Here is a 25,632-nt window from a genome sequence, read left to right on the forward strand (position 1 = left end):
CAATTATAAAAAGAGGCAACTTGGGGCTCATTCCTTGCAGAAGACCTAAAAGTAGGAACCTCTCTCTCTCCTTGGCATAGCTGCGACCCTCTGCCCGGTGAAGACATTCTCTTTTCAGTGTTACTCCCTCTTTCTCTCTCTTACCTCTTTCCCTAACAGGACCCCATTCACCTCTCTGTCAGGATTTCTCTGCTAGATCTTTACTTCTCTGTCAGGACCTGCCACTAAGGAAGTCAGCCTGCAAAAGCTGATTTTCTCAGTTCTAATAATAAACTTCTTTTGCCAATTTAACCTTTTGGGTTCATAAATTCATTTATGAAGGAATGAATTTCTGACCAGATGGGGGTTCCCACAACTCCCTGCCCTGAGCCAAACCTCATCACTTCCACCACTACCTACTGACCTTCCTGGCTTCCTTTAAATTCCAAGAAGCCATCCCCAATCCCTCTTGATCCTAGTCCTTTCCCTATTTCTCCTGTGGATAGCTGGCTTTGCACATATTTGTTTGCATATTATCTCTTCATTTCGATTGTAAATTCCTTGAGGGTAGGGGATGCCTTTTTCCCTTTTTTTGTAGCTCTGGCACTTAGCTCAGGGGCCTGGCACACAGAAAGTAATTAATGAATGTTTATTTGATTAAAAAGCTGGAAGGGACACAGGTAGAGAAGCACTTTGAAAGACAAAAAGATGATTTTGCATTTGAACCTGGAGGTGATTGGGAATCACTAAAATTTATGGGTGGGAGGAAAGATGATATGGTCAGAACTGGTTCCCCAAGGCATAAACAGTCAAAGGATTATGAACTGACAGTTTTCAGAAGAAGAAATTAAAGCTATGGTCATAAGAAAAAAAATGCTCTAAATCACTACTGATTAGAGAAATATATATTAAAAACAACTCCTAAGCTAACAACTCACACCTATCAGATTGGCAAATATTACAGAAAAGGAAAATGATAAATACTAAAGATGTAGGAAAATTGGAATACTAATGCACCATTGGAATTAGTGGAGAGCAATCTGGAACTATACCTAGAGGGCTATAAAACTGCATTTGTTTTTGATAAGCAATACAACTACTATGTCTGTATCCCAAAGAGATTAAAAAAAAATGAAAAGGATCTATTTGTACAAAAAATATTTATAGCAGCTCTGTTGTGGTGGCAAAGAATTGGGAATTGAGGAGATGTCCAACTGAGGAATGGATGAACAAGTCGTGGCATATGATTGTAATGGAACTGTGCTATAAGAAATGATGAGCAGGATAATTTCTGAAAAGCATGGACTGTGAACTGATGCAAAGTGAAGTAAGCAGAACTAGGAGAACACTGTACACAGTAACAGCAATATCATATGATTAACTGTGCATGACTTAGTTATTTTTTCAGCAATACAACTATTCAAGATAATTCCGAAAGATTCATGATGAAAAAATGCTATCCAACTCCAGAGAAAGATATGATGGAATCTGAATGCAGACTGAAAGATATTATTTTTCATTTCTTTATTTTTGTGTTTTTTCACAACATAATATAGAAATCTATTTTGCATGACTACACATGCATAACCTTATATCAAATTGCTTACCACTTCAGGGAGGAGGAAGGAGAGGGAAGAGGAATGGAAAAGAGGTGGAACTCAATTTTTTTAAAAAAAAGAATGTTAAATTTGTTTTTCCATTAACTGGGAAAAATGTTATTCACAGAAAATATAAAATAAAATCCAGGTTAGTTAAGGTTGAAGTATTAAAAGCAACATCCACTATGTTGTCAGATTTTTAAAAAAAGAAAAAGAAGGATGAATGAACTGCTCTTTGGACACTTGGACAACTAAGTGGAATGAACTGGAGGAAACTGATGGGCTTTGATAGACAGCTATCTGCAAAATTCTAGATGGGCTTATTTGATTTTAATCAGATGCTTAAAGAAACCAGCTGAAAACTTTCGGTACTACTAAATAAAATATCTAAAGTGTAATGGCAACATTTCAATCGGCTTTCTTATGGCCCCATTCCTAACAGCAGTAACTTAGACCAAAACACCTCTCCAATATGAATTGTTTCCTCAATTAAAATTTAAGTTCTTTTTAGGGCAGTGAGTGACTCTATTTCATACTGCTACATGCCCAGGACTGTATGCATACAGTGTCTTGGGCTTCCTTCCTTTATTACCACAGCTTTTTCAATCAATGACAAATCTTTGCCCCAGAAGGAGTAGAGATAGAGGGTGTGGAGATAATACTGTGCCCACTTTGGAGGTCTGTGCCAGTTAAGCACAAATTCTGCAAGGCCTATTAACTTTAAGGTTCAGTTTATTTATAATGGAAGTAGGACAGGTTTACCACTAAATTGGTTGCAAGGAAAAACATCTTTCTGCCACAGCAACTTTTTGGAGTAAGCACAATTAAGTAAAAACAAATCCACACATTGGCCATGTCCAAAAATATGCCTGGATCTGACCTCCAAGTCCATCAAACCCTCTCTCTGTGGTGGCCAGCGTGTGTCATCATGATTGCAATCGTGGTGCAGTTACTGTGTTGATCAGAGTCACTAAATCATTCAGAATTGACTGTTTTTACAGTATGGCTGCTGTTGTATAAACTCTTCTCCCGGACCTGTTCATTTCAGTCTGAAAGCACCCCCCGCATTTTACAGTACAATGCAATTGCCATTCAGAAACCATAACTTGGATTCAGTCATTTCCCGTTTCCAATTCTGCGCGCTTGTTTGTTTTTCTTTTTAATCCAATGCTCACCCCTTAAGCCCACTCGCTAAAGGAAAGAGAGATGGGGGGGGGGGTCTCCATAACATCCGGGGAAGCTACAGACAGACAGCCCTTCCCTTCAGCATCTCAGGCTCCCAGCCTTCCGACGGGCAGGTGTGGCTAAAGCAAGAAAAGGCGGCGGCTCCGGGAAGGGGTGGGGTCTAAGTGACCTCGGCCCTGGCGCTCCACCCCTTCCCGCCCCTTCCTCCCACAGGCCCCGCTCCGCAGAAAGGAGAAGGGGGAAGGGAAGTAGAAGAGGGTAAAGTGGGGGAAACAGAGGTAGAGAGAGAGAGGGAGGGGGAGGAGGAGGAAGAAGAGGAAAGGAGGAGGGAGAGGAGATGGCAGACAGAAGGGAGGGGGTGGCCTTCTTGGTGGCGGAGGCTGCCAGAGAAGGAGGGAAGTCACCTACCTCGGTGGCTGGAGGGGCCCGCCCGAATGGCCCCAGTCGCCGGCAGAGGGTCTCTGGGCCCGAGGGGAAGGAGGGAGGTGCGTACGGACTGCGTGGGTGCGTGCGTGGACGCGTGGGGGGGCGTACACTCGATAGGGGTTGAGGCCACGGGTGCTGCTTGCGCGCGCACGCCAACGAACAGACGAATGACGCTGCCCTCTGTAACTGAACGCAGTGACCGAGGAGGAGGCGGGGCGAGCTGGACCCTCAAGCCCAGCTCCGAGCCGGTACTCGAGATCTTCCGCCCGCAGCCTTCTGGGAAATGAAATGTGGGGGCGTGGTCCTCCTTCCACGCCTTCTCTGAGGTCACAATGCATCCTGGGACTTGTAGTTTGAGGCAGTCGCCCGACTGTCTTAAAGGCAGTCTTTAGGCACTGGCCCTGGCAAAGGACTAAATGCTTTTGTTTGGCCAAAATCAATCCCCTGGCCTCAGGTGGGTTGGCTTTCTGGGTGATCTAGGGGCTGAGCCTCTGAGCTGTCACCCAATTGTTTACTCTGCCCACTGCATTACAGAAAGCACTGTCTCATAGAGTAAATGATCAGAGCCTGATAACCTTAATCACACAATGCAGTTCAGTCAACAAGCATTTATTAAGTGCCAGGTGCTGTGCTATACAAAGATAAATAAAAGTCACTGTCCTCTGGGCTGTTACAGTCAATGTCTGGGACAACATGTGTAATAATAAGAGAGAGGGGAGAGGGGGGAGGGAGACAGGAAGAAATGGAGGGAGGAAAATAAATGCAAATAAACCCTTCCATACGAAATACTAAGTGGCTAACAGTCTACTTCTCTCCCAGACCCCAGAATTCCTTCCAGTCATAGCACATATCTGGCCCCAGGAATTCTTAAGTACAGCTGAGACTATCCTTGAGTAGGCAAAACCTTTGAGTTCCCTCAAAAGGTTACATTCACTATTAACAATAAACTATTAACAATAAACATGATGTGGCCATTTAGAAATCCCATGGTTAGGGATTGTGAATGTACCTAGTGCTCAAGTATAGAATGTAGAATCCATGAACTTGAACTTGAACAGGTTGGGGATTTGCTTGTTTTCTGATAAGTACTTCCGATTCAATGGTTATCTTGGAGCAGGGTTAATGGACTGAATGCCAAGACTGGGCGAGGATCATTAAGAGCATCGTACAACAACCCAGAACAGGCTCCGAGTTCATTGGCAAGAGCCAAGTGGCTAGGCGAAGGCCCCAGGAAAAGCAAGAATCCAGCATAAAGGAGTAAGTCTCAAGCCTTACAGAAAGAGGCTCACAGCAAGACAAAGGCCCAGGCAGTGTCCAGTTAAAGAGCAACTGGGGGTCCCAACAGCAGCAGGAAAATGCCTCAATGGCAGATCCAGAGGCTAGACCACAGCAGGAGAAAGGCCTTGAGCAGCATCTAGGCAGTGTATCCAGGAAATCTCTGAACAATAAGAGAAAGACCTAGTCAATTCCAGCTCTTTGGGGCCTATCCAGTCTACCCAGGAAGAAAAGTTTGGTCCTGCTATAGGTACCCGGGGAATTGAAGTTATTATGAATGAATAGAAGAAAACATTGAAAACCAATACATTGGACTGAGAGATGTCCAAAGAGTAAATCCCAAAGAAGAGATCAACTCCACAAAGCCAAATTGAGCCTAGGAGTGACAGTTTTGTTTCCTCTTTGCCTAGGCTTCCCCTCTTAATTTCTTTTTTGTCTTATTGTCTTATTGCTATAGCTAGTATTTCTAAGTCTTTGACTAGTAATGGTAATAATGGTAATAAGTCTCCCTGCTTCACCCCTGATCTTATTGGAAAGGCTTCTAGTTTATTTTTCCTCCTAACAGACCATGCTTGTGTTTGGTTTTAGATAGAATCTGCTTGTTGTTGTTTGTCCTTTATGCTTGAAGAGGATCTGAATGACATTATAATAATGTTGGGTCAATGTATGGTGTGTCTAACTTAAGACACTTAGCTTAGAAAACTCTACTGCAAGTCAAGGATAGTCTGTATGAATATTCGGGTACAAGATATCTCCAAATCTGCACATCTCATGTTTCTTTTGAGCTAGTTTTATTCTGCTTTGCTCATAGAGCACAGCATCTTCTCTGATGCTAGCATGCCATGCTGGTTAGTTCTGTGTCAGTGTCTCCCATGTCTCACAGTCCATTTTATTCTCATAATTTTAAAGAAAGCTCCATTTATTTCTATGCTGTGTTTTTTAAAGGAATGCATATTGCACCTTGTCCAATCTCTTTTTTGCATTTTTATTGAAATAATCACATGATTTTTGTTGTTATTGTTACTATGGCCAATTATATTTATAGTATTACTCATATTTTTAAAGGAACGCGCATTGTACCTTGTCCAATGTCTTTTCTGCATTTTTGTTGAAATAATAACATGATTTTTGTTGTTATTGTTAATATGGCCAATTATATTGATAGTTTTACTAATATTGATCTGGCCCTGCATTCTTGATATAAATCCAGCCTGCTCAGAGATATTTGTGTTACATTGTGCTATTTCCTTACTAATATTTTATTTAATTTTTTTGCATCAATATTCATTAGGGACATTTCTCTATAGTTTTTCTTTCTCTGTTTATAGTTTGCCTTTCTCTGTTTTGAATTTCCCTGGTTTAGCTGTCAAAGACACGGTGGAACCATTAGTTTAGATATTAAGAACACGGGAGGAATAGGCAAGATCCTTTCTTTAACTACTTTTTCAAGAAATTGATGTAGTATTGGAATTAATTTAAATGTTTGGTAGGATTCTCTTATGAATGTATCTAATCATGGATATTTTTTCTTTAGGAGTTCACTTATGGCTTGATTTCTTTTTCTAAAATAAAGTTATTAAGTATTCTATTTCTTATGCTATTAATCTATTATTCTACTACTATATACTATTAATAACTAATATTTATTCATTGCATTTAGATTGTCATTTTTGTTAGCATATAGTTGCGTGAAATAGCCCTTAATAGTTGCTTTTATTTTTTCTCCATTTGTTGTGAATATATCTTTTTTCTTTTTAATACCAGTAATTTGGCTTATCAAGACATTGATCAAGATGAAATCAATAAGAAATTTGAAATAAACTTTCCCAGATATGAATAGATTGCCTATACCCTAAAAAAGAGATTGACAAGCAATTTTTAACACTGAATATGTACCCAACTTCTACAATGAATTTGTAATATGCCAATTCAGAATATAGATTCTAAACCAAGTATTTTCAAGAATAAATGGAAATAAGTTTTTAAAAAGGCAAAAGAACACATTTTTCAATCGTTTAAAGAAAATTATGAACTTTACTGAAGACAAAAATTACAGTTAAAGAAACTGAAAACTGTTCACAATACATTATAAATCAACGATGTCAGATGTTGGACAGTAGAAATTTTACTTATACATTTAAGGAAAAAAAAATAGCTTCTCAGAAATAGACAATCCAATTTAAAGGTAATCATGGGTTTGCTGTAATATTAAGCATGTTCAACATTCTTATATTTTCCTCTAATAATCCCTTAATAATATTTTCCTTTTTTTGTTTATTTTCACAAAGCTTTTCTTCTATAATATTGGATATAATAGCAGCTTTTTCTTGAAGATCAAATGGAATATTCCTAGTATCTAAGAATGCAATTAGCTGAGACCTGAAATCATATAAGAAATTAATAAACAATCTAAGCTTTTCATTCTCATCCTTTTCTTTTATTAACTTCTGAGGTTTATTTCCATTGCTGGGTGTGTTTTCTCTATCTACTAAGGCAAGGCTTTGCATTAGATATTTTTGGGCAGATTCAACATCGTCTTTGAATTCTATGTGGTGTTTTGTATTTTTCAATGCATGTTTTATCTCGGTATTTATGTCTGAGATTTTTCTCAGAATTAGATCTTCCACTGCTTGATCTCTACCCCATTGTTCTTTGTCTTCCTCTGTTGTCTGGAAGATCCCTGTTCCTAAATCGGGCATCGGTATCCCTGGGTAGCTCATGGCGAATGGAGCCACTAGAGCCATTTGTCCTGGTTTAACCCCTTTCCCTGGGATAGCTGGTTTCGATTGTTGGGAAGTTTCGTCAGTGAGTTTCAAAGCCGAGTCCTGAGATGCTTTCCAAAGCCCTTTGGCAGGTTTAGGAGCTACATTTACAGGTGGTTGGACGCTCAGCTTCTTGGGCATTTTCCTAACGGGTTGGAGGTTAGGGTCCCCAGCCATTTTTACAGTTAGTTCCACAGTCGAGGTCACAGTTTTCTTCATTTCTGAATTCTCAGCTTCATCTCCACCATCCAATTTATAAGTTTCTAAAGCACGGCTGTGGGCATCCTTCAAATTCGTATTCTTCCCATCCAAATAGTCCTTGTTTGCGTTTTCCAGGTTGCCAGGTGCCACTACGGCAGCACTGTTGCTTGTCCTCTCTTGCTCTTTTGTGTCCTGATTCCTGGTGTGCCGGATGGCATTCTCAAGCTCCAGCTTTTCCTTAGGCCAGCCTTGCTCTTTCATCAGGAACATCAGAGGCTTTGTCCTGTTAGATTTATGAGATTTAGAGGCCAGGACATCTGGGATTTCCTCCAGAATATCCTTCCGAATACCTTCTGAGTTCTTCTTCTTGGTGCCTTTCTTGGTTTTCTTGCCCACCGTGGAACTGACAATAGTAGTTTTCTTCTTTACAGGGGGTCTCCGTGTTGGCACGCCCAGGGCCATCTGCTGTAGGATTTCAGCATAATGCTTCAGGATGCTGTTTTCTTTGTTCACCCGCTCGTCATCGTGAGTCCACAGTGGTGGGTAGGCCATGATTGGTAGGTGCCAGAGCCATAACATGGCCAAAAGCACTGCCACTTTGGCACTCATCTTCCCTGGCTGTCTCAGGCCATCGTAGCAGGGGTCAGAACCGAGAGAGAGCGCTCAGGACCAATTGACCACTGACTGGTACTCAGCTTCACCAATTGGCAGCCTTAGCCAATTGAACAGTTGGTACCCCAGCGTGTGCAGCCCTTAGGGGCACCGCTGCTACCAGAAGGGGCTCGAAAACAGCAGCAGCTTCGCTCTTCTTGCCGCACCCGGCTGACCACCCTCTGGAGAGACCTGCCCCTCTACAGAGCAGGACTTGTACTTGCCTCTGACTCTACCTGCCTTTCCTTTCCCAGCCTGCTTTGCCTTGAGGGCAGCCAACTCCCGGAGGGAGATTCCTGTAGGTGCCGAACCTCCCCACTTAACAGCCGCCTGGAATCCTAAATGGATCCCTGCGTTCCACTGTATCCAGGAAATGGCGCCACAAAAGGAGGCGGGCCCACGGAAAGGGGTGGAGTCAGGGAGGAATTAGGGCAGGTGAAAACAAGAGGATGAGGTTCCATCTGGAGGAAGCCTCTCATTTACGTGTCATGGCGTCATCTCCCTGACGTCAAGGTCCTCTTCGAGAAAGAAGGACAAATAACGACCACAGTAAGAAGCCCACCAGGGCGAAGAAACAGAAACCCATACAGTGAGGGTGGCTCACAATGTCTAGCACAAAGTCATCAATGCTTGTAGATTGAAATTAAAGTATGAAATTAAAAAGGAGGTACAAAATGTGCCAGGTTGGGATTTCAATCCTTTCTTATTGATGAAGAGGAAGAGTGAAGAGCTAGGCTGAGGAAGAGAGACAGAGACAGAGAAACAGAAAATTCTTTAAAATAAGAGGATCACACTTTCTAGTTTTGGCTTCCATAGAACAAACAAAGCAAGGAAGAATAAACAAGTAAGAAAGAGAAGTAAATGGTGTAGGTTAAGTAGGAGGGATTTGGAAAAGGAAAGGATGTCAGAGTTTGAATTTGGAGAGGAGAAATTTGGCAAAATTTAGAGGAAATTGAGGAAAATCTGAAGAAAAATCTGACCGTGTAACTAACTCCCCCTACTCGATAAACTCTTGTGGCTCTTATCATCTATGACTCTGTTGAATTTCTACACTCTCAACATCTCTCATCTACATTTCCTTCTCTTCTCTTTGAAATGACCCCCAGCCTGGTACAGATCTTCATCATCTCATTACTGGACTATTACAATAGTTGCTAGTAAGTCTATCTGCCTCAAGATGCTCTCCTCTCCTGTCCATCCTTCATTCAGCCACTAAGTGGTTTTCCTAAAGCACAAATCTGAAGATGTCACCCCTCTTACTCAACAAACTCCCCTGACTCCCTATCACCTCAAAGCATATACAATCCTCTGTCCTTCATAACCTGACTCCTTCCTACCTTTCCAGTCTTCTCACATCTTAAACTCCACCTCATCCTCACAATGTAATCTGAAATACAGTAATATTGACCTCCTTGCAACTCCTCATACAAGATACTTCATCATCTTCTGACTACATCCATTCTTACCAGCTATCCCCTATACCTGGAATTCCATCTCTGCTCATTTCTACCTCTTGGCTTCCCTGGCTTTTTTCAAGTTTCAACTAAGATCTCACCTAATGCTAGTGCTTTCTCTTTATTATCTCAAATTTATTCTGTCTATATCGTGTTTGTTTGTAATTGTTTACTTGCTGTCTTCTTCATTAGACTGTGCACTCCTTGAAAACAGGACTATTTTTTGTCCTTCCAAAAGCACATAGTAGGTACTTAATAAATGTTTATAGACTTGTCTTGACTCTACTGGTTAGAATGGTAGCACTATATCACGGTATAGTTTCTTCCAATGAATTAAAAGAATTTACTTTTCTAAGTTACTCTTAACTCATGTTTATATCTCAAAGTTTCTATTCAGCTCTGGTGTTTTATAAGAAATTCTTGAGAGCTTTCTATTTCATTAAAGTTTTTTTTTCCACTTTCTTATGTTTAGCTTTGCCAGGCAATTTGTTCTTGGTTGTAACTTGTTCCTTTTGACTTTTGGAATATTATACTCCAAGATCTTCTTTGATTTTTAATAGAAGTTGAAAGTCCCTAACCACCACTACTTATCACTTCATTTTCATCTGAAAACTGCCTGTTCATATCCTTTGACCATTTATCTGTTGGAGTTCAGCTCCAGAGAAAGCCGAGAGAGAAATGAATTTCGGAGGAAGATATGCTTTGCGATCTCCATTTATTAATCTGAGAGCCAGGGTGTATATACTCTTTAAGCTAGTATTACATTAATACCATCTACCTCCAGATGATGCTATATAATTTCCAGGGTTAATGCATAGACCATACTTTAACATTTCAACTCCATCTTAATGAACAATAACAAGATATTTATCATAACAGGATAGTAAATAACTAACTATTAATAACAAAGTATTTGTCAAAACAGAGTTGTAAATAGCATAATTGTAATGCCTTGTTCCTGTCAAATTCATTCTTCATCAAGATTATTCTAAATTTATCTCCAACATATTTTTCAATTCATTAAGGGTCAGCCAAAGTTTTGAATTATTCGCCCTTAGAAAGATCAAGTCTCAAGTAATACCAGGACCGGATTCTTCCTATACATGGACTTATATAATACTCTACATTTATTAATTAGGGAATGACTTATATTTAAGAAATGAGGCCTTTATTAGAAATAGTTGCTATAAAAATTATTTCCCAACTTTCTGCTTTCCTTCTAATCTTGGTTACATTGGTTTTATTTGTGCAAATCCATTTAAATTTAATGCAATCAAAATTATTCACTTTATATTTCATAATACTCTCTATCTCTTGTTTGATCATCAATTCTTCCCTTCTCCATAGATTTGACAGATAAACTATTCCTTGCTCTTCTAATTTGCTTATGGTATCACCTTATATAGCTAAATTATATCCCCACTTTGACTTTATGTTGGTTTACCGGGGGAGATGTTGTTTAAGGCCTAGTTTCTATCATACTATTTTCTAATTTTCCCAGAAATTTTTATCAAATAGTGAGTTCTTATCACAGAAGCTGCAGTCTTTGGGTTTATCAGATTATTATAATTATTTATTTCTGTGTCTTTTGTACCTAATCTATTCCACAGATCTACCACTCTATTTCTTAGCCAATATTTATTTTTGATGAATGTTGCTTTATAATATAGTTTTAGATCTGGTATGGCTAAGTTACCTTTCTTTGTATTTTTTTAATTAATTGCCTTGAAATTCTTGAACTTATGTTCTTCCAGATGAATTTTGTTATTATTTTTTAACGCTATAAAATATTTAATTTGATTTGTTTGATTGTTATGGCATAAGTAAGTAAGCTCATTTGGGTATAATTGTCATTTTTATTATATTAGCTCAGCCTACCCATGAAAAATTGATATTTTCCCAGTTGTTTAGATCTGACTTTATTTGTATGAAAGTATTTAGTAAATATCCAAATAGTTCCTGGATTTGTCTTGGCAAGTAGATTCCCAAATATTTTATGTTATCTTTATTTATTTTTCTTTTCTTTTTTTCCCAAGGGGCAAAGTTTATTGTAATTGTAATGCCAATTGAAGTGGGCTAAGTTCCAAAAGAATTTAGCAAAGAACCAAGAGGAAGAAGATAAATTTATAGGAAAAAGATAGAGAGATCAGGTGCTTCATGTCACTGATATGCTAATTTTATGGCTTAGAGGTAGAATTGAGTCTTTAGTTATTTTAAATGGAATTTTTCTTTCTATCTCTTGCTGCTAGGCTTTATTTGCAATACATAGAAATGCTGATAATCTATATGAGCTTATTTTGTATCCTGCAATTTTGCTAAAGCTGTTCATTGTTTTGAATAGGTTTTTGGATGATTTTTTGGGATTCTATAAGTATATCATCATATCATCTGCAAAAGGTAATAGTTTTATTTCCTCATTGCCTATTCTAATTTCTTTAATTTCTTTTTCTTTTATAATTGCTAAAGCCAACATTTCTAGTACAATGTTGAATAACAGTGGTGATCATGGAAATCCTTTCACTCCGGATCTTACTGGGAATGCATTCAGCTTTTCTCCATTGCAAATAATGCTTGCTGTTGGTTTTAGATAAATACTTCTTATTATTTTAAGGAAAGCCCCCTTTATCCCTATGCTCTCTAGTGTTTTTAAGGGGAATGGATACTATATTTTGTCAAAAGCTTTTTCTTCATCTATTGAGATTATCATATGATTTTTGTTAGTTTTGTTATTGATATGGATAATTATGGTAAGAGTTTTCCTGATATTGAACCAGCCCTGCATTCCTGGTATAAATCCCACTTGGTTGTAGTATATTATTCTGCTTTGCTGTAATCTCTTTGCTAATATTTTATTTACAATTTTTGCATCAATATTCATTAGAGAGATTGGTCTGTAATTTTCTTTCTATGTTTTGGCTCTTCCTGGTTTAGGTATCAGTACCATATTTGTGTTGTAGAAGGAATTTGACAGGACTCCTTCTTTACCTATTTTTCCAAATAGTTAGCATAGTATTGGAATTAATTGTTCTTTAAATGTCTGGCAGAATTCACTTATAAATCCATCTGGCCCTGGAGATTTTTTCCTTAGGGAATGCATCAATGTCTGTTTAATGCTTGGGACTATTTAAGTAGTTTATTTCTTCTTCTATTAATATGAGCAATTTATATTTTTTTGTAAATATTCACCCATTTTAGATTGTCAGATTTGTTGCTATACAGTTGGGAAAAATAGCTTTAATTTCTCTTTCATTGGTGGTAAGTTCACCCTTTTCATTTTTGATGCTGATGATTTGGGTTTTTTCCTTTCCTTTTTATAATCAAATTAACCAAAGGTTTATTATCTATTTTGTTGGGTTTTTCATAAAACCAATTCTTAGTTTTATTAATTAGTTCAATAGTTTTCTTAGTTTCAATTTTATTAATTTATCCCTTGAGTTTCAGAACTTCTAATTTGGTATTTAATTGAGGGTTTTAAAATTTGTTCTTTTTTTAACTTTTTAATTTGCACACCTAATTCTTTGATCTCCTCTTTCTCTATTTCGTCAAACTTCTTTCTTGTTGATTTTTTCTGAGAGGGGGAGGTTAAAACCCACCACTGGTATAGTTTTGCTTCTCCTTTATAATTTGGATGCTATTCCATTTGGTACATGTATGTTAGTACCGTTATTACTTCATTGTGATACCATTTAAAAAATAGTATTTAATTTTATTTTTTATATTTTTATATTTTATTTTATTTTTCCAAATATATGCAAAGATAGTTTTCAACATTCACCTTTACAAAACCTTGTGTTCCCAATTTTTCTCCCTTTTCTTTTCTCCCCTCTCCCCAATATAGCAAGCAGTCTGATAGAGGTTAAACATTTGCAATTCTTCTAAACATTTCTTCATATTCATCATGCTGCACAAGAAAAATCAGATCAAAAAGGGAAAAAAACACAAGAAAGAAAAAAACAAACAACAACAAAAGGTGAAAATACTGTGCTTTGATCCACATTCAGTCTTGATAGTTCTCTCCCTAGATGTGGATGGCACTTTCCATCATAAATCTATTGGAATTGCTTTCAATCATCTGTGGGACCTTTGAGCAAAATGTAGTTTCCTTACTTGTCCCTTTTAATTAGATCTATTTTTGCTTTTGCTTTGAGATCATGATTGCTACCCCTTCTTTTTTGTAACTTTACAATATATTATGCTCCAACTTTTTGTCTTTATTCTGTGTTATGTCTCTTTGCTTCAAATGTGTTTCTTTTAAACAACATATTGTAGGATTCTGTTTTTTAATCCAGTCTGTTTCTGTTTTGAGGATAAATTCATTATTTACCATTCACATTTACAGTTATAATTACTATGTATTTCCCTCTCTCCTGTTTTTCTGCATTCATACTTTTCTTTCTCCTTTTACCCTGTCCCTCCTCACCAGTGTTTTGCTTCTGGCTACTACCTTCCTCAATCTTCTCTCCCTTTTATTAGTTCAGCCCCCCTTTTCTTTTTCCCTTCCCCTCTTACTTCCCTATAGGTTAAGATAGATTTCTTTGCCCAACTAAGTGTCTATATGATTCCCTCTTTGAGCCAACTCTGATGAGAATGTGGTTTAAATAATGCTCACCCTCTCCCTTTACCTCTACTGTAATAGGTCTTTTGACCTATTCATGTCACCTTCATGTGATATATTTACCTCATTCTGTTTTCACTTTTCCTATTCTCCCAGTATAATTCTTTTTTTTACCCTAATTTTTTTAATCTCATCACATCAAAGTTAACTTATATCTAAACTCCCTATCTATGTATACTACCTTCTAACTGCCATAACAGATATACATATACATACAGATATATCAAGTATCTTCCCATGAAGGGATGTTAACAATTGAATTTTATCAAATAGCATGCTTCCCCCCTCCTTTCCTGTTTACCTTTTAATGCTTCTCTTAAGTCTTGTTTTTGAAGATCAATTATTTTTTTGTTCAGATCTGGACTTTAGATCAGGAAAGTTTGAAAGTCCCCTTTTTCATTGAATGTCCATTTTTACTCTGAAAGATTATACTCAGTTTTGCTTGCTAATTAATTCTTGGTTGTATTAAGCTCTTTTGCCTTCTGAAATATCATATTCCAAAACATCCAATAATTTAATGTAAAAGCTGCTAAGAATGTATAATCCTAACTGTGGCTCCTTCATATTTGAATTATTTCTTTCTGGTTATTTGCAGCATTTTTTCCTTGATCTGATAATTCTGGAATTTGGCTACAATATTGCTTGGAGTTTTTATTTTGGAATCTCTTTCAGGAGGTGATTGGTGGATTCTTTCTTGAAAATCTATAAGAAATGATCAGCAGGATGATTTCAGAGAGTCACTAAGTGAAGTGAGCAGAACTAGGAGATCATTGTACATAGTAATAGCAAGATTATATGATGGTCAATTCTGATGGACATGGCTCTTTTCAACAATGAAATGATTCAGGACAGTTAGAATGGTCTTGTGATGAAATGAGTGATCTGCACCTAGGGAGAGGACTGTGGGGACTGAATGGTGGACCACAACAGTATTTTCACACTTTTTGTTATTTTTTGCTTGCATTTTGTTTTCTTTCTCATTTTTCCCTTTTTGGGCTGATTTTTCTTGTGCAGCACAATAATTGTGGAAACATGTATAGAAGAATTGCACATGTTTAACATATATGGATTATTTGCCATCTAGGGGAGGGGGTGGAGGGAAACAATTTAAAACATAAGATTTTGCAAGGGTGAATGCTGAAAATTATTCATGCATATATTTTGAAAATAAAATGCTTTAATAAAAAAGATAATTTCTTGAAAAATGTTGTCTAAGCTCTGTTTTAGCACAGTTTTTACATAGTCCAATAATTTTAAAGTTTTTTTTCCTGGATCTATTTTCCAGGTTGGTTGTTTTCCAATGAGATATTTTACATTTTCTTCTTTTTTTTTTCATTCTTTTGATTTTGTTTGAATAATTCTTGATGTCTCTTGGTGTCATTAGCTTTCACTTTCCCATTCTAATTTTTAATGAAGTATTTTCTTCATTTAGCCTTTGTACCGCCTTTTCCATTTGGGCAATTCTGCTTTTGAAGGAGTCATTTTCTTCAATTTTTGTGCTTCCTTTTTCAAGATGTTAATTATTTTTTTCATGATTCTCTTCCATTTCTTTCCCTAAATTTTTCTTTTATTTGTTGTTTTTGATTTTTAAAATCCTTTTTTGAGTTCTTCCAAGAAGACTTTTTGCATTTGAGACCAATTTATATTTCCCTTTGAGGCTTTGTATGTAGGTATTTGGACATTGTTGTTCTCTTCTGAGTTTGTGTTTTGATCTTCCCTGTCATCATAGTAGCTTTCTGTAGTTAAGGCTCTTTTTTTCTCGCTCCTTTTCTAGCTTATTTTGTGACTTTTAAAGTTGACTTTTATTCCTGAGGTATAGATGACAACATTCTAAGCTTCTTGCACTAGTGTCCAGGAGCTTGGTCATTGACTTTCTGTGCTGGGGCCTCTGGGGCTGGTGGTTTGACCACTGTGCTAAGGTGGTCCAGTTTCATTGTGTCTGTTGTGCTCAGAGTTGTGGGGCTGGCAGTTTGACTGCTGCATTGGAGCTGGTGGTCTCACAGATGGCTTCTTGTGCCACTTACCTGCTAAGCCAGGACCATGGGACCTACGTTGCTGATTTGTGTTGTGCCTAAGAGACCCCCACTGGCTTACCAGGACAATACCTGCACTGGACTGCACTCTCATTTTACACAAATGATACAGACCTTTCCTGCAGTCCTTATAAGTTATCTTGGGCTAGAAAATTGTTTCACTCTGTCTTTTTCTAGGTTCTTGAGCTCCAGAATTCTTTTAGAGGCATGATTTAATGTTGTTCCCAAGGAAAACTGGGGAGATCTCAGGCAACTTCCTGGCCTTTCTCCACCATCTTAGCCAATAGCAAACCTTTTTTAAAGCTAGAAGAATGAAGAGTGGAGTGAAAAAATGTGGAAGTCCACTTCCTCAACTAATTTTCATAGGAAAAGTTCTGTGCAAAATGTAGGTGTAGGTGTGGCCATGGCCATACTTCCCTTCCCTATTTTGCCCCAGCCCTGTTTCATACTCCATAGTGAGGCAGAAACTCAAAAGAGAACCTGTAGCAATATAGTCTACTTGCAAGACTTTGCTTAAATATCAAGGAGAGAAAATAATAGCCTTATTCTCATGAAGTTCCCATACATTTCATGATCATTCTAAGATCATTGTTCAGCTGAAGTGTCCTTGAGTTCCTTCCTCCAGGTCTTGACATTCTATGGGAAACAGGGCAGGACACAGCTTTCTCCCTCAATCATCCTATGTTATGTCACTCAAGTTTCAAACTTCTTTTTTGCTCAAACATCCCCTGCTCAAGATTCACCGTTCACATAGTGTTGGAAATGTCTTGACAGTATTAGAAATAGCACTAAAACAAAAATTTGAAAAGTAGACTAAATCAAGTTTCAGGAGAGCAGAGACATAGGGAATGGGAGTTGATTGAGGGCAATGAGGTCCTGAGATGTGAATTATCTGAAAAAGGGAATATTCCAAAGGCATGGAGAACATCTCAGGCCTTCTTAATACCAAAAAAACCCCCAAAAGGCCTTCTGTCAATACTGACTTACATGGGTTCAGTCTGATTTGGCCCTTTGTTAAATGTAATATAATAAAGTTCACCTGGAGGAACAGAAAATCAAGAATAACAAGGGAATCAATGAAGAAAAATGTGAAAAAATGGGACCTAGCAATGCCAAATCTCAAATTGTATTACAAAGTGGTTGTCATCAAAACAGTCAGATATTGAGTAAGAAACAGTGGTGGGTCACTGGAATGGGTTATGTATAAAATACACAGTAGTAAATGACCATAGTAAACACAAGCTTTGGAGGGGGTGGTGGTAAGTACTCATTATTTGACAATTGATGGAAACATTGGAAACTCTAATAGATCACAAGGACCTCCTTCTGATTCACTGAACTGATGATCATAAGGAACTGGGATGTTGGCACATCCAGTCCACAGGAGGGGATGAAACAGTTGAGTAACCATGAGGGATAACCTCACGAGTCATACACTCCTATTTCATGTTACTAGAAATTTATCAACTCAGGGGACTTCAGATATGTGCTACAAGTATGGAGGAACCTTGGCAGGGGGCAGACTAAGCAACTCATGCGTAACTAGAACACTGACTGAATGCCCCAAATATTGCACCTTTTCCTGGTGGGTAAGCATTCAACTGGCCACACTAGCTATGACAGCTGAAACCAAGAGAATGAGCTAGAATTGGCCAATATGCTACTTCCATTCCTCACCACCTGAAATAACTTGTGTTTTTCTTACAGGGAAATTAAAAACAAAATAACAGCAAACCATTTAACCTTCTCCACTTAGGTGGCGTCCCAGGCTGCCCTGCTTCAGGAAGCAATTAAATGTGTCCAGGGATGACTCATTATGTCCTCAGCTAAAGATATTGAATAAGTTTAAAGAATCCCAAAAAACACGGCAAAAAGACAGCAGGGGTCTGATTCCTCTGAAATGAAGTCTATTCTTGCCCTTTGGTAAGGGATGCCATGCTTCAAGGCAAGTTAGGACACCCAGAAAGAAAATTTCTCTGTCTTCTGAGTCTACATGAGCCCCAACTCTTACAGACTGCTCCAGACGAAAGCTTCTTAAACTGTGGGTTACAACCCCATGTGGGATCTCATAACTGTGAAAGTTATAAAATTATGATTTATTATTGTCTAATGTTTGATTTATATGCCGATTTTATGTACCTATATACTCCTGGTTGCATATAAATTTCTTGGGGGAAAAGGAGTTGCAAGTGGAAAAAGTTTAAGAAGCTTTCCAGTATCTTGGTAGGCACTGAACCCATGAGATTCCCAAAAGAATTTCCAGGGAAGATGTGCACTTCACTTTTTGCAAAATATCATAATAAATTGGAGAAAATAACAGGAAAGATTCACATTCTACAAGGAACACTAAAGGCAATCCAGAAACTAGAGATTTGGGGGCACAGAAGATTTGGGGATATCTTGGTCGAATAGATTGCTTTAGCAGCTAACCTGAAGTAATACTGGCTCCTAAAGATCCCAGACAACCTTCTTTTTGGCACAGTCTTTTCTGTTCACCCTTTACCTGCCCAAGATCTACCATCTTCGTATTACAAGACCAGAGGTGCCTTTGGCAGAGGTAGAAATGGCACTGAAACAGAAATGGGAAAAGTAGTCAGCCTGGGTAAAGTGTAAGGAGAGAAGAGCCACAGGAGAGGGAATATGATTGTGAGAGAAGGCCATAAGCAAAGTATCTGAAGGAGGGGAAGATTCCAAAGTCATGAAGAACATAGGGAAACTTGAACCTCAAGACTAGCAAAAGAATAACTGGGGCATCTGTCAATACTGACTCTAAGGCCTTCTTTATTGTACATAGAAGGAGGGCCTTTACAATGTCATTATTTAGTAGAGAGCAAGCAGGTTTTCAGGAGGGTTATTCACCAATGGACCCCATCTTTGTCACTTGAATTGGGAAATTTTACTGTGATAGTTGTATATTAACTTTTTAAAGAAGCATTTGATTAGAGGCTCTTTTTTCCAACCTTCATTGTCACCCCACTTTTACATCAGGATCACTCTTGTAGCACTTATATAGTAGAAAGAACACTAGAACTGAAGCCATGAGAACTTGGTTTGGAATCTTATGACATCTTCATGGTCATTCAATATCTATGTGGTTTTAGCCTTGGGGACAACAGTTTCCTTGAATGTAAAAGAGCTGGATTATTGTAATGTTCTCTTGTTTGTCTCTGGAGATCCTTAACATGTTCTCACATTTGGGAACAGGTGGAAAGATTGTTGCTCTAGAGGCTTCTCATCTGGAATCCTGATACCAGTCCTCCCACACCCCTGGCTGGGGACTCTGCTTAGTAGTTCCCTAAAAGAACAACATAAACATGTCACAGGCCTATGAGGCTGATGGCAACAGTGTGGTAGCCCTTACTCCAAAAAGGGTATAAAGGCGATCTGGTGGGAGAAGCCTGTTCTATACACAGAAGAAATAACTGAATCCTGACAATATCTTAGCTTAGATTGATTCTCATTACTAGATCACTGAGATGTTTTAAGAGTTTGGAGGTCTTCAGTTCCAATGGTCTTGTGATCAAAAGGACCATCTACACCCAGAGAGAGGATTGTGGGAACTGAGTGTGGTTCACAACATAGCATTCTCATTCTTCTTTGTTGTTTGCCTGCATTTTATTTTCTTCATCATTTTCTTGTCTGGTTTGATCTGGTTTTTTTTGTACAGCAAGATAATTGTATAAATATGTATGCAGATGTATTTCTACCATGTTTAATATATATTGGACTACTTGCCATCTAAGGGAGGGGAGTGAGAGAAGGGGAGGAAAACTGGAACACAAGGTTTTGCAAGGGCTAATATTGCAGAATTATCTATGCATGTTTTAAAAAAAAGTTTGGAGGTTTTGCACCAGCTCTCAGAAGTTGCGGTCATAGTCTCCAGTGGATTCTGTCCCAGGCTAGAATATCTTTTGATTGGCAGATTCAGAAGAAAACATCAAATGACAGACGGCATTGGTAGATGCATAGGTCTCCCATATTTGGGTGCTTCCTTAGCAAACCCCCCAAGGCCAGAGGTTAAGAAAACCAACGCATGCTTCTTCGTGTTCATGACAAAGCTTGAAAGATGCCAGGCCTGGCCACAGAACTTCTCCAGGATGTTCCCTGCCATACTGTAGCTTGCTAGAGAAGCTGTGGGACTGAAGATGCTTCACAAGGGCCCAGCTGGGCCCAGAGCCAAGTGTCTCTCTGTGTGGATTGACTACCCTGCCCTGAAGTACTTTCATTCTTGGTGGTAGCATGGCTTAGCTCCTCGTACAGTCTGGCATTCTGCCTACTGTTTATGGAAGACACTTGCCTCAGTTGCCGGTTTCTTGGTATCTGTTGGTCTTCTTCAAAAGTGTTGTATCTCACTCCAGGTTGGACTGGGGCTGCATAGAGTCCTGTGGAGCCACATGTTCAACACAAGGCCTGAAATGAATTTGGCAGCAGGTTAGTAGTAAAGACCAACAAAAAGACACACTTTGATTCTCCACATCTTTGTATTACAGATACCCGTTGATAGTTTTGTTGTCCATGGCCGCACTGCCAATGACTGCTATCCAGAGAGCGTCTTGATAGCTCTTCCATAGGCTGGGCAGAATGAACTAATCACTTTTCAATTTTAAATAGAAATGAAATCATTTCTGCCCTTCTAAAATAAAATTTTAAAAACCACTTTTCTCCTATTTCTCTTGATTGTGCTTATTGTCCTACCCTGGTGACTTTGCTCCATCTGACCACATCTTGCATCATCAATTTCCTCATGAGATTTGCATGCTGGGGGAAGATTTTCAATCATTAGCCAGATGCCTGCTTCCAAAAGCTCCTTCTCTCACTTGGTTACTAGCTTTCCTGAGCTAAATGCTGACATGCTATTTGATATTTTTCAGTTTTGCCCACTCCGGCTGATTTGAAGGCAGGATATTTTCAAAAGGCATAACAACAGCATAATACAAGATGATTCTTGTCATCAAGAATTACTAAGGCCGTTCCAAGTGACTCAACTAACCCTGAACAGTCAAATTCCCCTAAATTTTACCCATTTCTGCCACTTTGATGGTCTTTGCTAGTCTAGTCAAGATGGTGATCCCTCCTCAGCTAAGGACCATAGTGGCAATAGCGGGAGTGTTTCTTTTGGTGTTATGTGTTGACAGTACTCGTCTCTAGACAAATCTCCTAGCTCCATTCAAAATGATATAATCTGTCTCTGCAAACAAAATACCTGCCTGTCAAACTGGGTAAAGGATTGTTTAAAAAAAAAAAAAGAGGCTGAAGCCATAGAGGTGACAGAATGCACCTTACCCTGATCAGATTTCTTAACTAATCCATGTTGGTGATAGGGTCTAAGCACCTGCGTGGGCAAGAAGAGATCCATATTTAAGTTTCCACTTTCTTTCTTCTACACATACCATTGCATTGGCCACCAGTAGCATCGAGAGTCTTGACAGCTCTTTGGTAGCCTGGGCAGAAGAAAGGAAAGAATTAATCCCTAGGCAGCAGAGCTTCCTGCAGAACACGCAGACCACCTGTGGACCTACTTGGACGACAAGGAAATGCTTCTTCTCCAAGGGAGTGCAGCTCCTTCTTTTCCGAAAAAAGCCTTTGAAGTGAAGTGTTCAAAGGGAAGAGAAGACAAACCACTGGAAATTTTTTTCCCCCATTTAAACCTCCTACCTTAGGTGTAGCATATGATGTACGTGCATATGTATATCAGATTTATTGTCACATGCTAATTAGGTGGAAAACCATTCATTGGACTTAGACTTCTTGATGCACACAAATGTTATCAATGAAAATGTACAAACAATGCCTTTCTCTAAGAATAGACTGATGGGTTGCATCTTTAGGCAGACTTCAAGATGATGAGAGAAATCCAGGGTTAAGTTTAGCAAGGCATGATTGGTGATGCAACAAGAGGCCAAGAGATCCAAGACAGGGAATAATGTAGCTGAGCTGCTTCACCAAGGGAATCAGAAAGATGAGGGTAAGAAGAATGTAGCAAGTGCAGGGGTGATGGCCTGGAAAAGAAGGAAGGAGTTAAGGGTTTGGGAATCACAGGACTGACAAAGAACAGGCTATGAGTCATAAGGTAGAGGGAAAGAAAACAGGCTAAAGATCAGGATAAATGAATTTTAGAGTTCAACATGTAAGGAGAACACTGAGTAACAGAAAGATCAAAGGTGTGTTGCTATGGAGAATGGTGAGAAATAGGGTGAGAAATGAGTATATGGATGAACTGGGGAGGTTACAGTGTTTACAAGACAAAACATCAACATGTATATTAAAGTTCCCTAGTATGAGGGCAGGATTTGGGGAAGAAAATTACTGTGAACCAAGTACTGAACTCTTTGGGGAAGGAAGGAGAAAGTTGTAGAAGCCATTGAATGATGATTTCTAAATCTTGGTTAAGTGATACATTAAATTAAATAAACCTCAAAGGTGGAGGGGTTATTAAGTGATTGTAGTAGAGGCAATGGCTAGAATTAGCAGTGAGGAGCAAAGAATATTCTAAATTTCTGACCATGATCAATTATTTGAGGCGGGGGTCCTCAAACTTTTTAAACAGAGGGCCAGTTCACTGTCCCTCAGACTGTTGGAGGGCCAGACTAGAGTCAAAACAAAAACTTTGTTTTGTGGGCCTTTAAATAATGAAACTTCATAGCCCTGAGTGAGGGGGATAAACGGCCTCAGCTGCCGCATCTGGCCTGCGGGCTGAAGTTTGAGGACCCCTGAGAGGCATATCAGAGAAATTCTAGTAGTACTAGAAAGGGTATTCAGGGAAGCTACTTCATCAAGAGAGAGCTGGGTTTCAGGACAGTCAGAATGTGGAGGGAATGGAAAAGGTGTAAGCAAGTTTGCTTGTTTTTGTGGAGGATTTCCAGAAAAAAGAGTGAAAGCTGGGGATATTTCTGAAATAATACTTAGCAGGAGTAGTGGTGGTGGGAGGAAAAATAAAGGGAATGAAAGTAAGAGCAGTTGGACATTGAGAACAGAATTGCTATATTTGCCTGGTTTATTCTTCATTGTTTAGCACTCTTAATTCCCTCATGCTTTTCCAACCCCAGTATCTGTATTCTAAAGGAGGCAGGTTAGGCAAGTATTTATGAAATCCAACCTCATGGGATCCCAGTTTTTCAGTGGGAAGGGGCAAAAGAAATAGCCCAACTAGAGACTGTGAGCTAGCAATGTCCAAGGAAATGAATGATAATTGTTTGTTGAATAAAGATGTTGAATAAAGACTAATGTCTGATGACTTCAAGGCTAAAAAAAGTTAGAGATTCTGGTCTGTTACAAACTCATGATTCTTTTGGTACCTGTGGAAGTGTGTTTAAAATCTCATTTATAGCAAAATAGAAAGTTTTTAGGAATAACATGTAGGGTGATGGATTAAGGATGATAAAAGAATAACTTGTCTTGTTCATATCAATGCCTCTCTACCCGCCTGGAACTTCTTGGCAGCTAGGACCCTTAAGAATGGATTAAGATGTTAATGGAAAGATGGAGGTTCCTTTGTTTCCCTCTTGAAGTGAGGGGAATAGTCCAGAAGGAATGGGATAATGACATAGTTGCTCAATCTTGGGACATTAACCTAAGCGCTATTTTAAGAGCCTTCTTCTTAGTTGAAGAAGACTATAAATATTACCTAAAATCACAGCGGGGGGTGGGGGGGGTCAGCTAGATGGCACAGTAGATAGACTACCAGCCCTGAAGTCAGGAGGACCCGAGTTCAAATCTGGCCTCAGAAATTTAAGGCTTCCTAGCTATGTGACCCTGGACAAGTCATTTGACCCCAATTGCCTGAGCAAAAAAAAAAAAAAAAAATCACAGGAAACTGTCAGTTTGGATTTTTCTCTCACTTTAAAGTAGAAATGGCTTGGACGTATATGAACATTAAACTGTATTATATTGCTTTTGGCAGACCTGCCTTATTTCTGTGCAGAATATAGTATTGATGTTCATCTTTTTCTTTGACATTCCTTTTATGAATTCTCTAACTCAGCACTCCTAAGGCCAGGAGGATTCTGAGAACCCATTTCCATATCCTACTACTCTATTGGATAGAGTGATTTGAGCCTGACGAGGAAAGTGATTATGAAAGATGCCCCCCTCTCCCCCACATTGATAAACAGCAGAGAAAACTAAGGGAGTTAATGATTTGGATTCTAAAGATAGGTTATAGAAGAGATTCAGAAATCCCATTTAGGGAGAAGCATTTCTAGGTGCACCAAATGTCTAGAAGGATTGGTCTTCAGAACTTTGATCCTAGCTTTCCCTTACTCCTTATGATAAGGAAGCTTGTATCGGTTCTCTTCCCACTTCCTCTTCCTACCAAAACCAGGGCAACAGTGATGTCACTTGAGATATTTGATGGCTATGGGGACCACATATCTTATTCTACTCAAAGCATGTTTCTTTATACTCAAGAACATAGACGGTCCAGTCAATCTGGATGCCTCTAATCCTTTCCTGCTGCTTTTGGAATCTCCAGCTCTTCTTCAGAGAATGAGTACGCAAAGGCAATGCATAGCCAGGAAATATTGGTCTGCGTTCCAATCATTCTCCTTTTTTCTCCCACTGTAACCCTTCACTGGCCCATCATATCAGATCCCCATTATGTGTTGTCCCTTCCTATCGGGGCAGGGGTGAAGAACCTTTTTTCTGCTAAAGGCCATTTGGATATTTATAACATTATTCAAGGGTGATACAAAATGATCACTTTATAGAACTCAAACAATGGGAGGTTGTTGTACCTAGCTTTCAGCTCAGTATTGCCTGTGGCTGATTATGAAAATTTCTCCCCTGGTCTTATATTTGTACCTGTGGGCTGGAACTTTCCCACCCTGCATTAGAGGGAAGTTCCTTGAAGGTAGGGACTATTTTGTACAAGTTAAATGACATTACTGCCTTTAACAAGTAAAACTCAAGACTTGTTTCTTGCAATAACATGAGTTCTAGCCTTAGTCCTTATCTCACAGATCAGGCCTTTCTGGCACAGAATGGTAAGCACTATATTCTATCACTCCAGTCCTAGTAGTTATGAAGCTCCATGATACAGACTAAGGTCTCCGTCCATGTTGTAAAATCGAGGGAGAGGTTTTGGTTGGAATGCCCATATAGTCATCAGTACGAGGAAACAAAAGCTGGAGACTCTCTTGGAAATGAAGCATCTAGCAGCATTGGTGATAGCTGATAATTTTGGCTATTGACTTTGGACAATCAAACTACACAGACTAACTAGATTAAAAGCAAGAATGGAACTCTGAGAAGGGCCAAAACAAGGAGCAAGAGGATTCTAGGAGGCAAGATGGCAGAGTACAGGCAGTAACCCAGCTGAACTTTCCCAACATTCCCCTCCAACTTACTTTAAAATAATACTTTAAATCAGATTTTGAAATGGCATCCAACAAAAGGCCAGAATGAGACATTTTCTAGCCGAAGGCAACTTAATAGGTTGGCAGAAGAAGTTTGTGA

The 25,632-nt window shown here is 38.8% G+C and overlaps 2 protein-coding genes across 3 annotated transcripts in view; both read right to left on the reverse strand.

Moving 5' to 3' along the window:
* VAMP7 (vesicle associated membrane protein 7) overlaps nt 1-3,469 on the reverse strand; it is a 45,546-nt gene extending 42,077 nt beyond the window's left edge. The window contains exon 1 of one of the 2 annotated variants that reach the window (XM_051969210.1): nt 3,171-3,469. The gene's annotated coding sequence lies outside the window, so the exon portion shown is untranslated. The remainder of the gene's footprint in view (nt 1-3,170) is intronic. The other variant, XM_051969208.1, reaches the window with a different exon arrangement.
* Nucleotides 3,470-6,570: 3,101 nt separating this feature from the next.
* SPESP1 (sperm equatorial segment protein 1) lies at nt 6,571-8,378 on the reverse strand. The gene has a single exon (XM_051968701.1). The coding sequence runs from the start codon at nt 8,033-8,035 to the stop codon at nt 6,653-6,655; it is 1,383 nt and encodes a 460-aa protein (XP_051824661.1). The 5' UTR covers nt 8,036-8,378; the 3' UTR covers nt 6,571-6,652.
* Between the last annotated feature and the right edge of the window lie 17,254 nt (nt 8,379-25,632).

The sequence above is a fragment of the Antechinus flavipes genome, chromosome X (genome assembly GCF_016432865.1).
Source record: "Antechinus flavipes isolate AdamAnt ecotype Samford, QLD, Australia chromosome X, AdamAnt_v2, whole genome shotgun sequence".
NCBI lineage: Eukaryota > Metazoa > Chordata > Mammalia > Dasyuromorphia > Dasyuridae > Antechinus > Antechinus flavipes.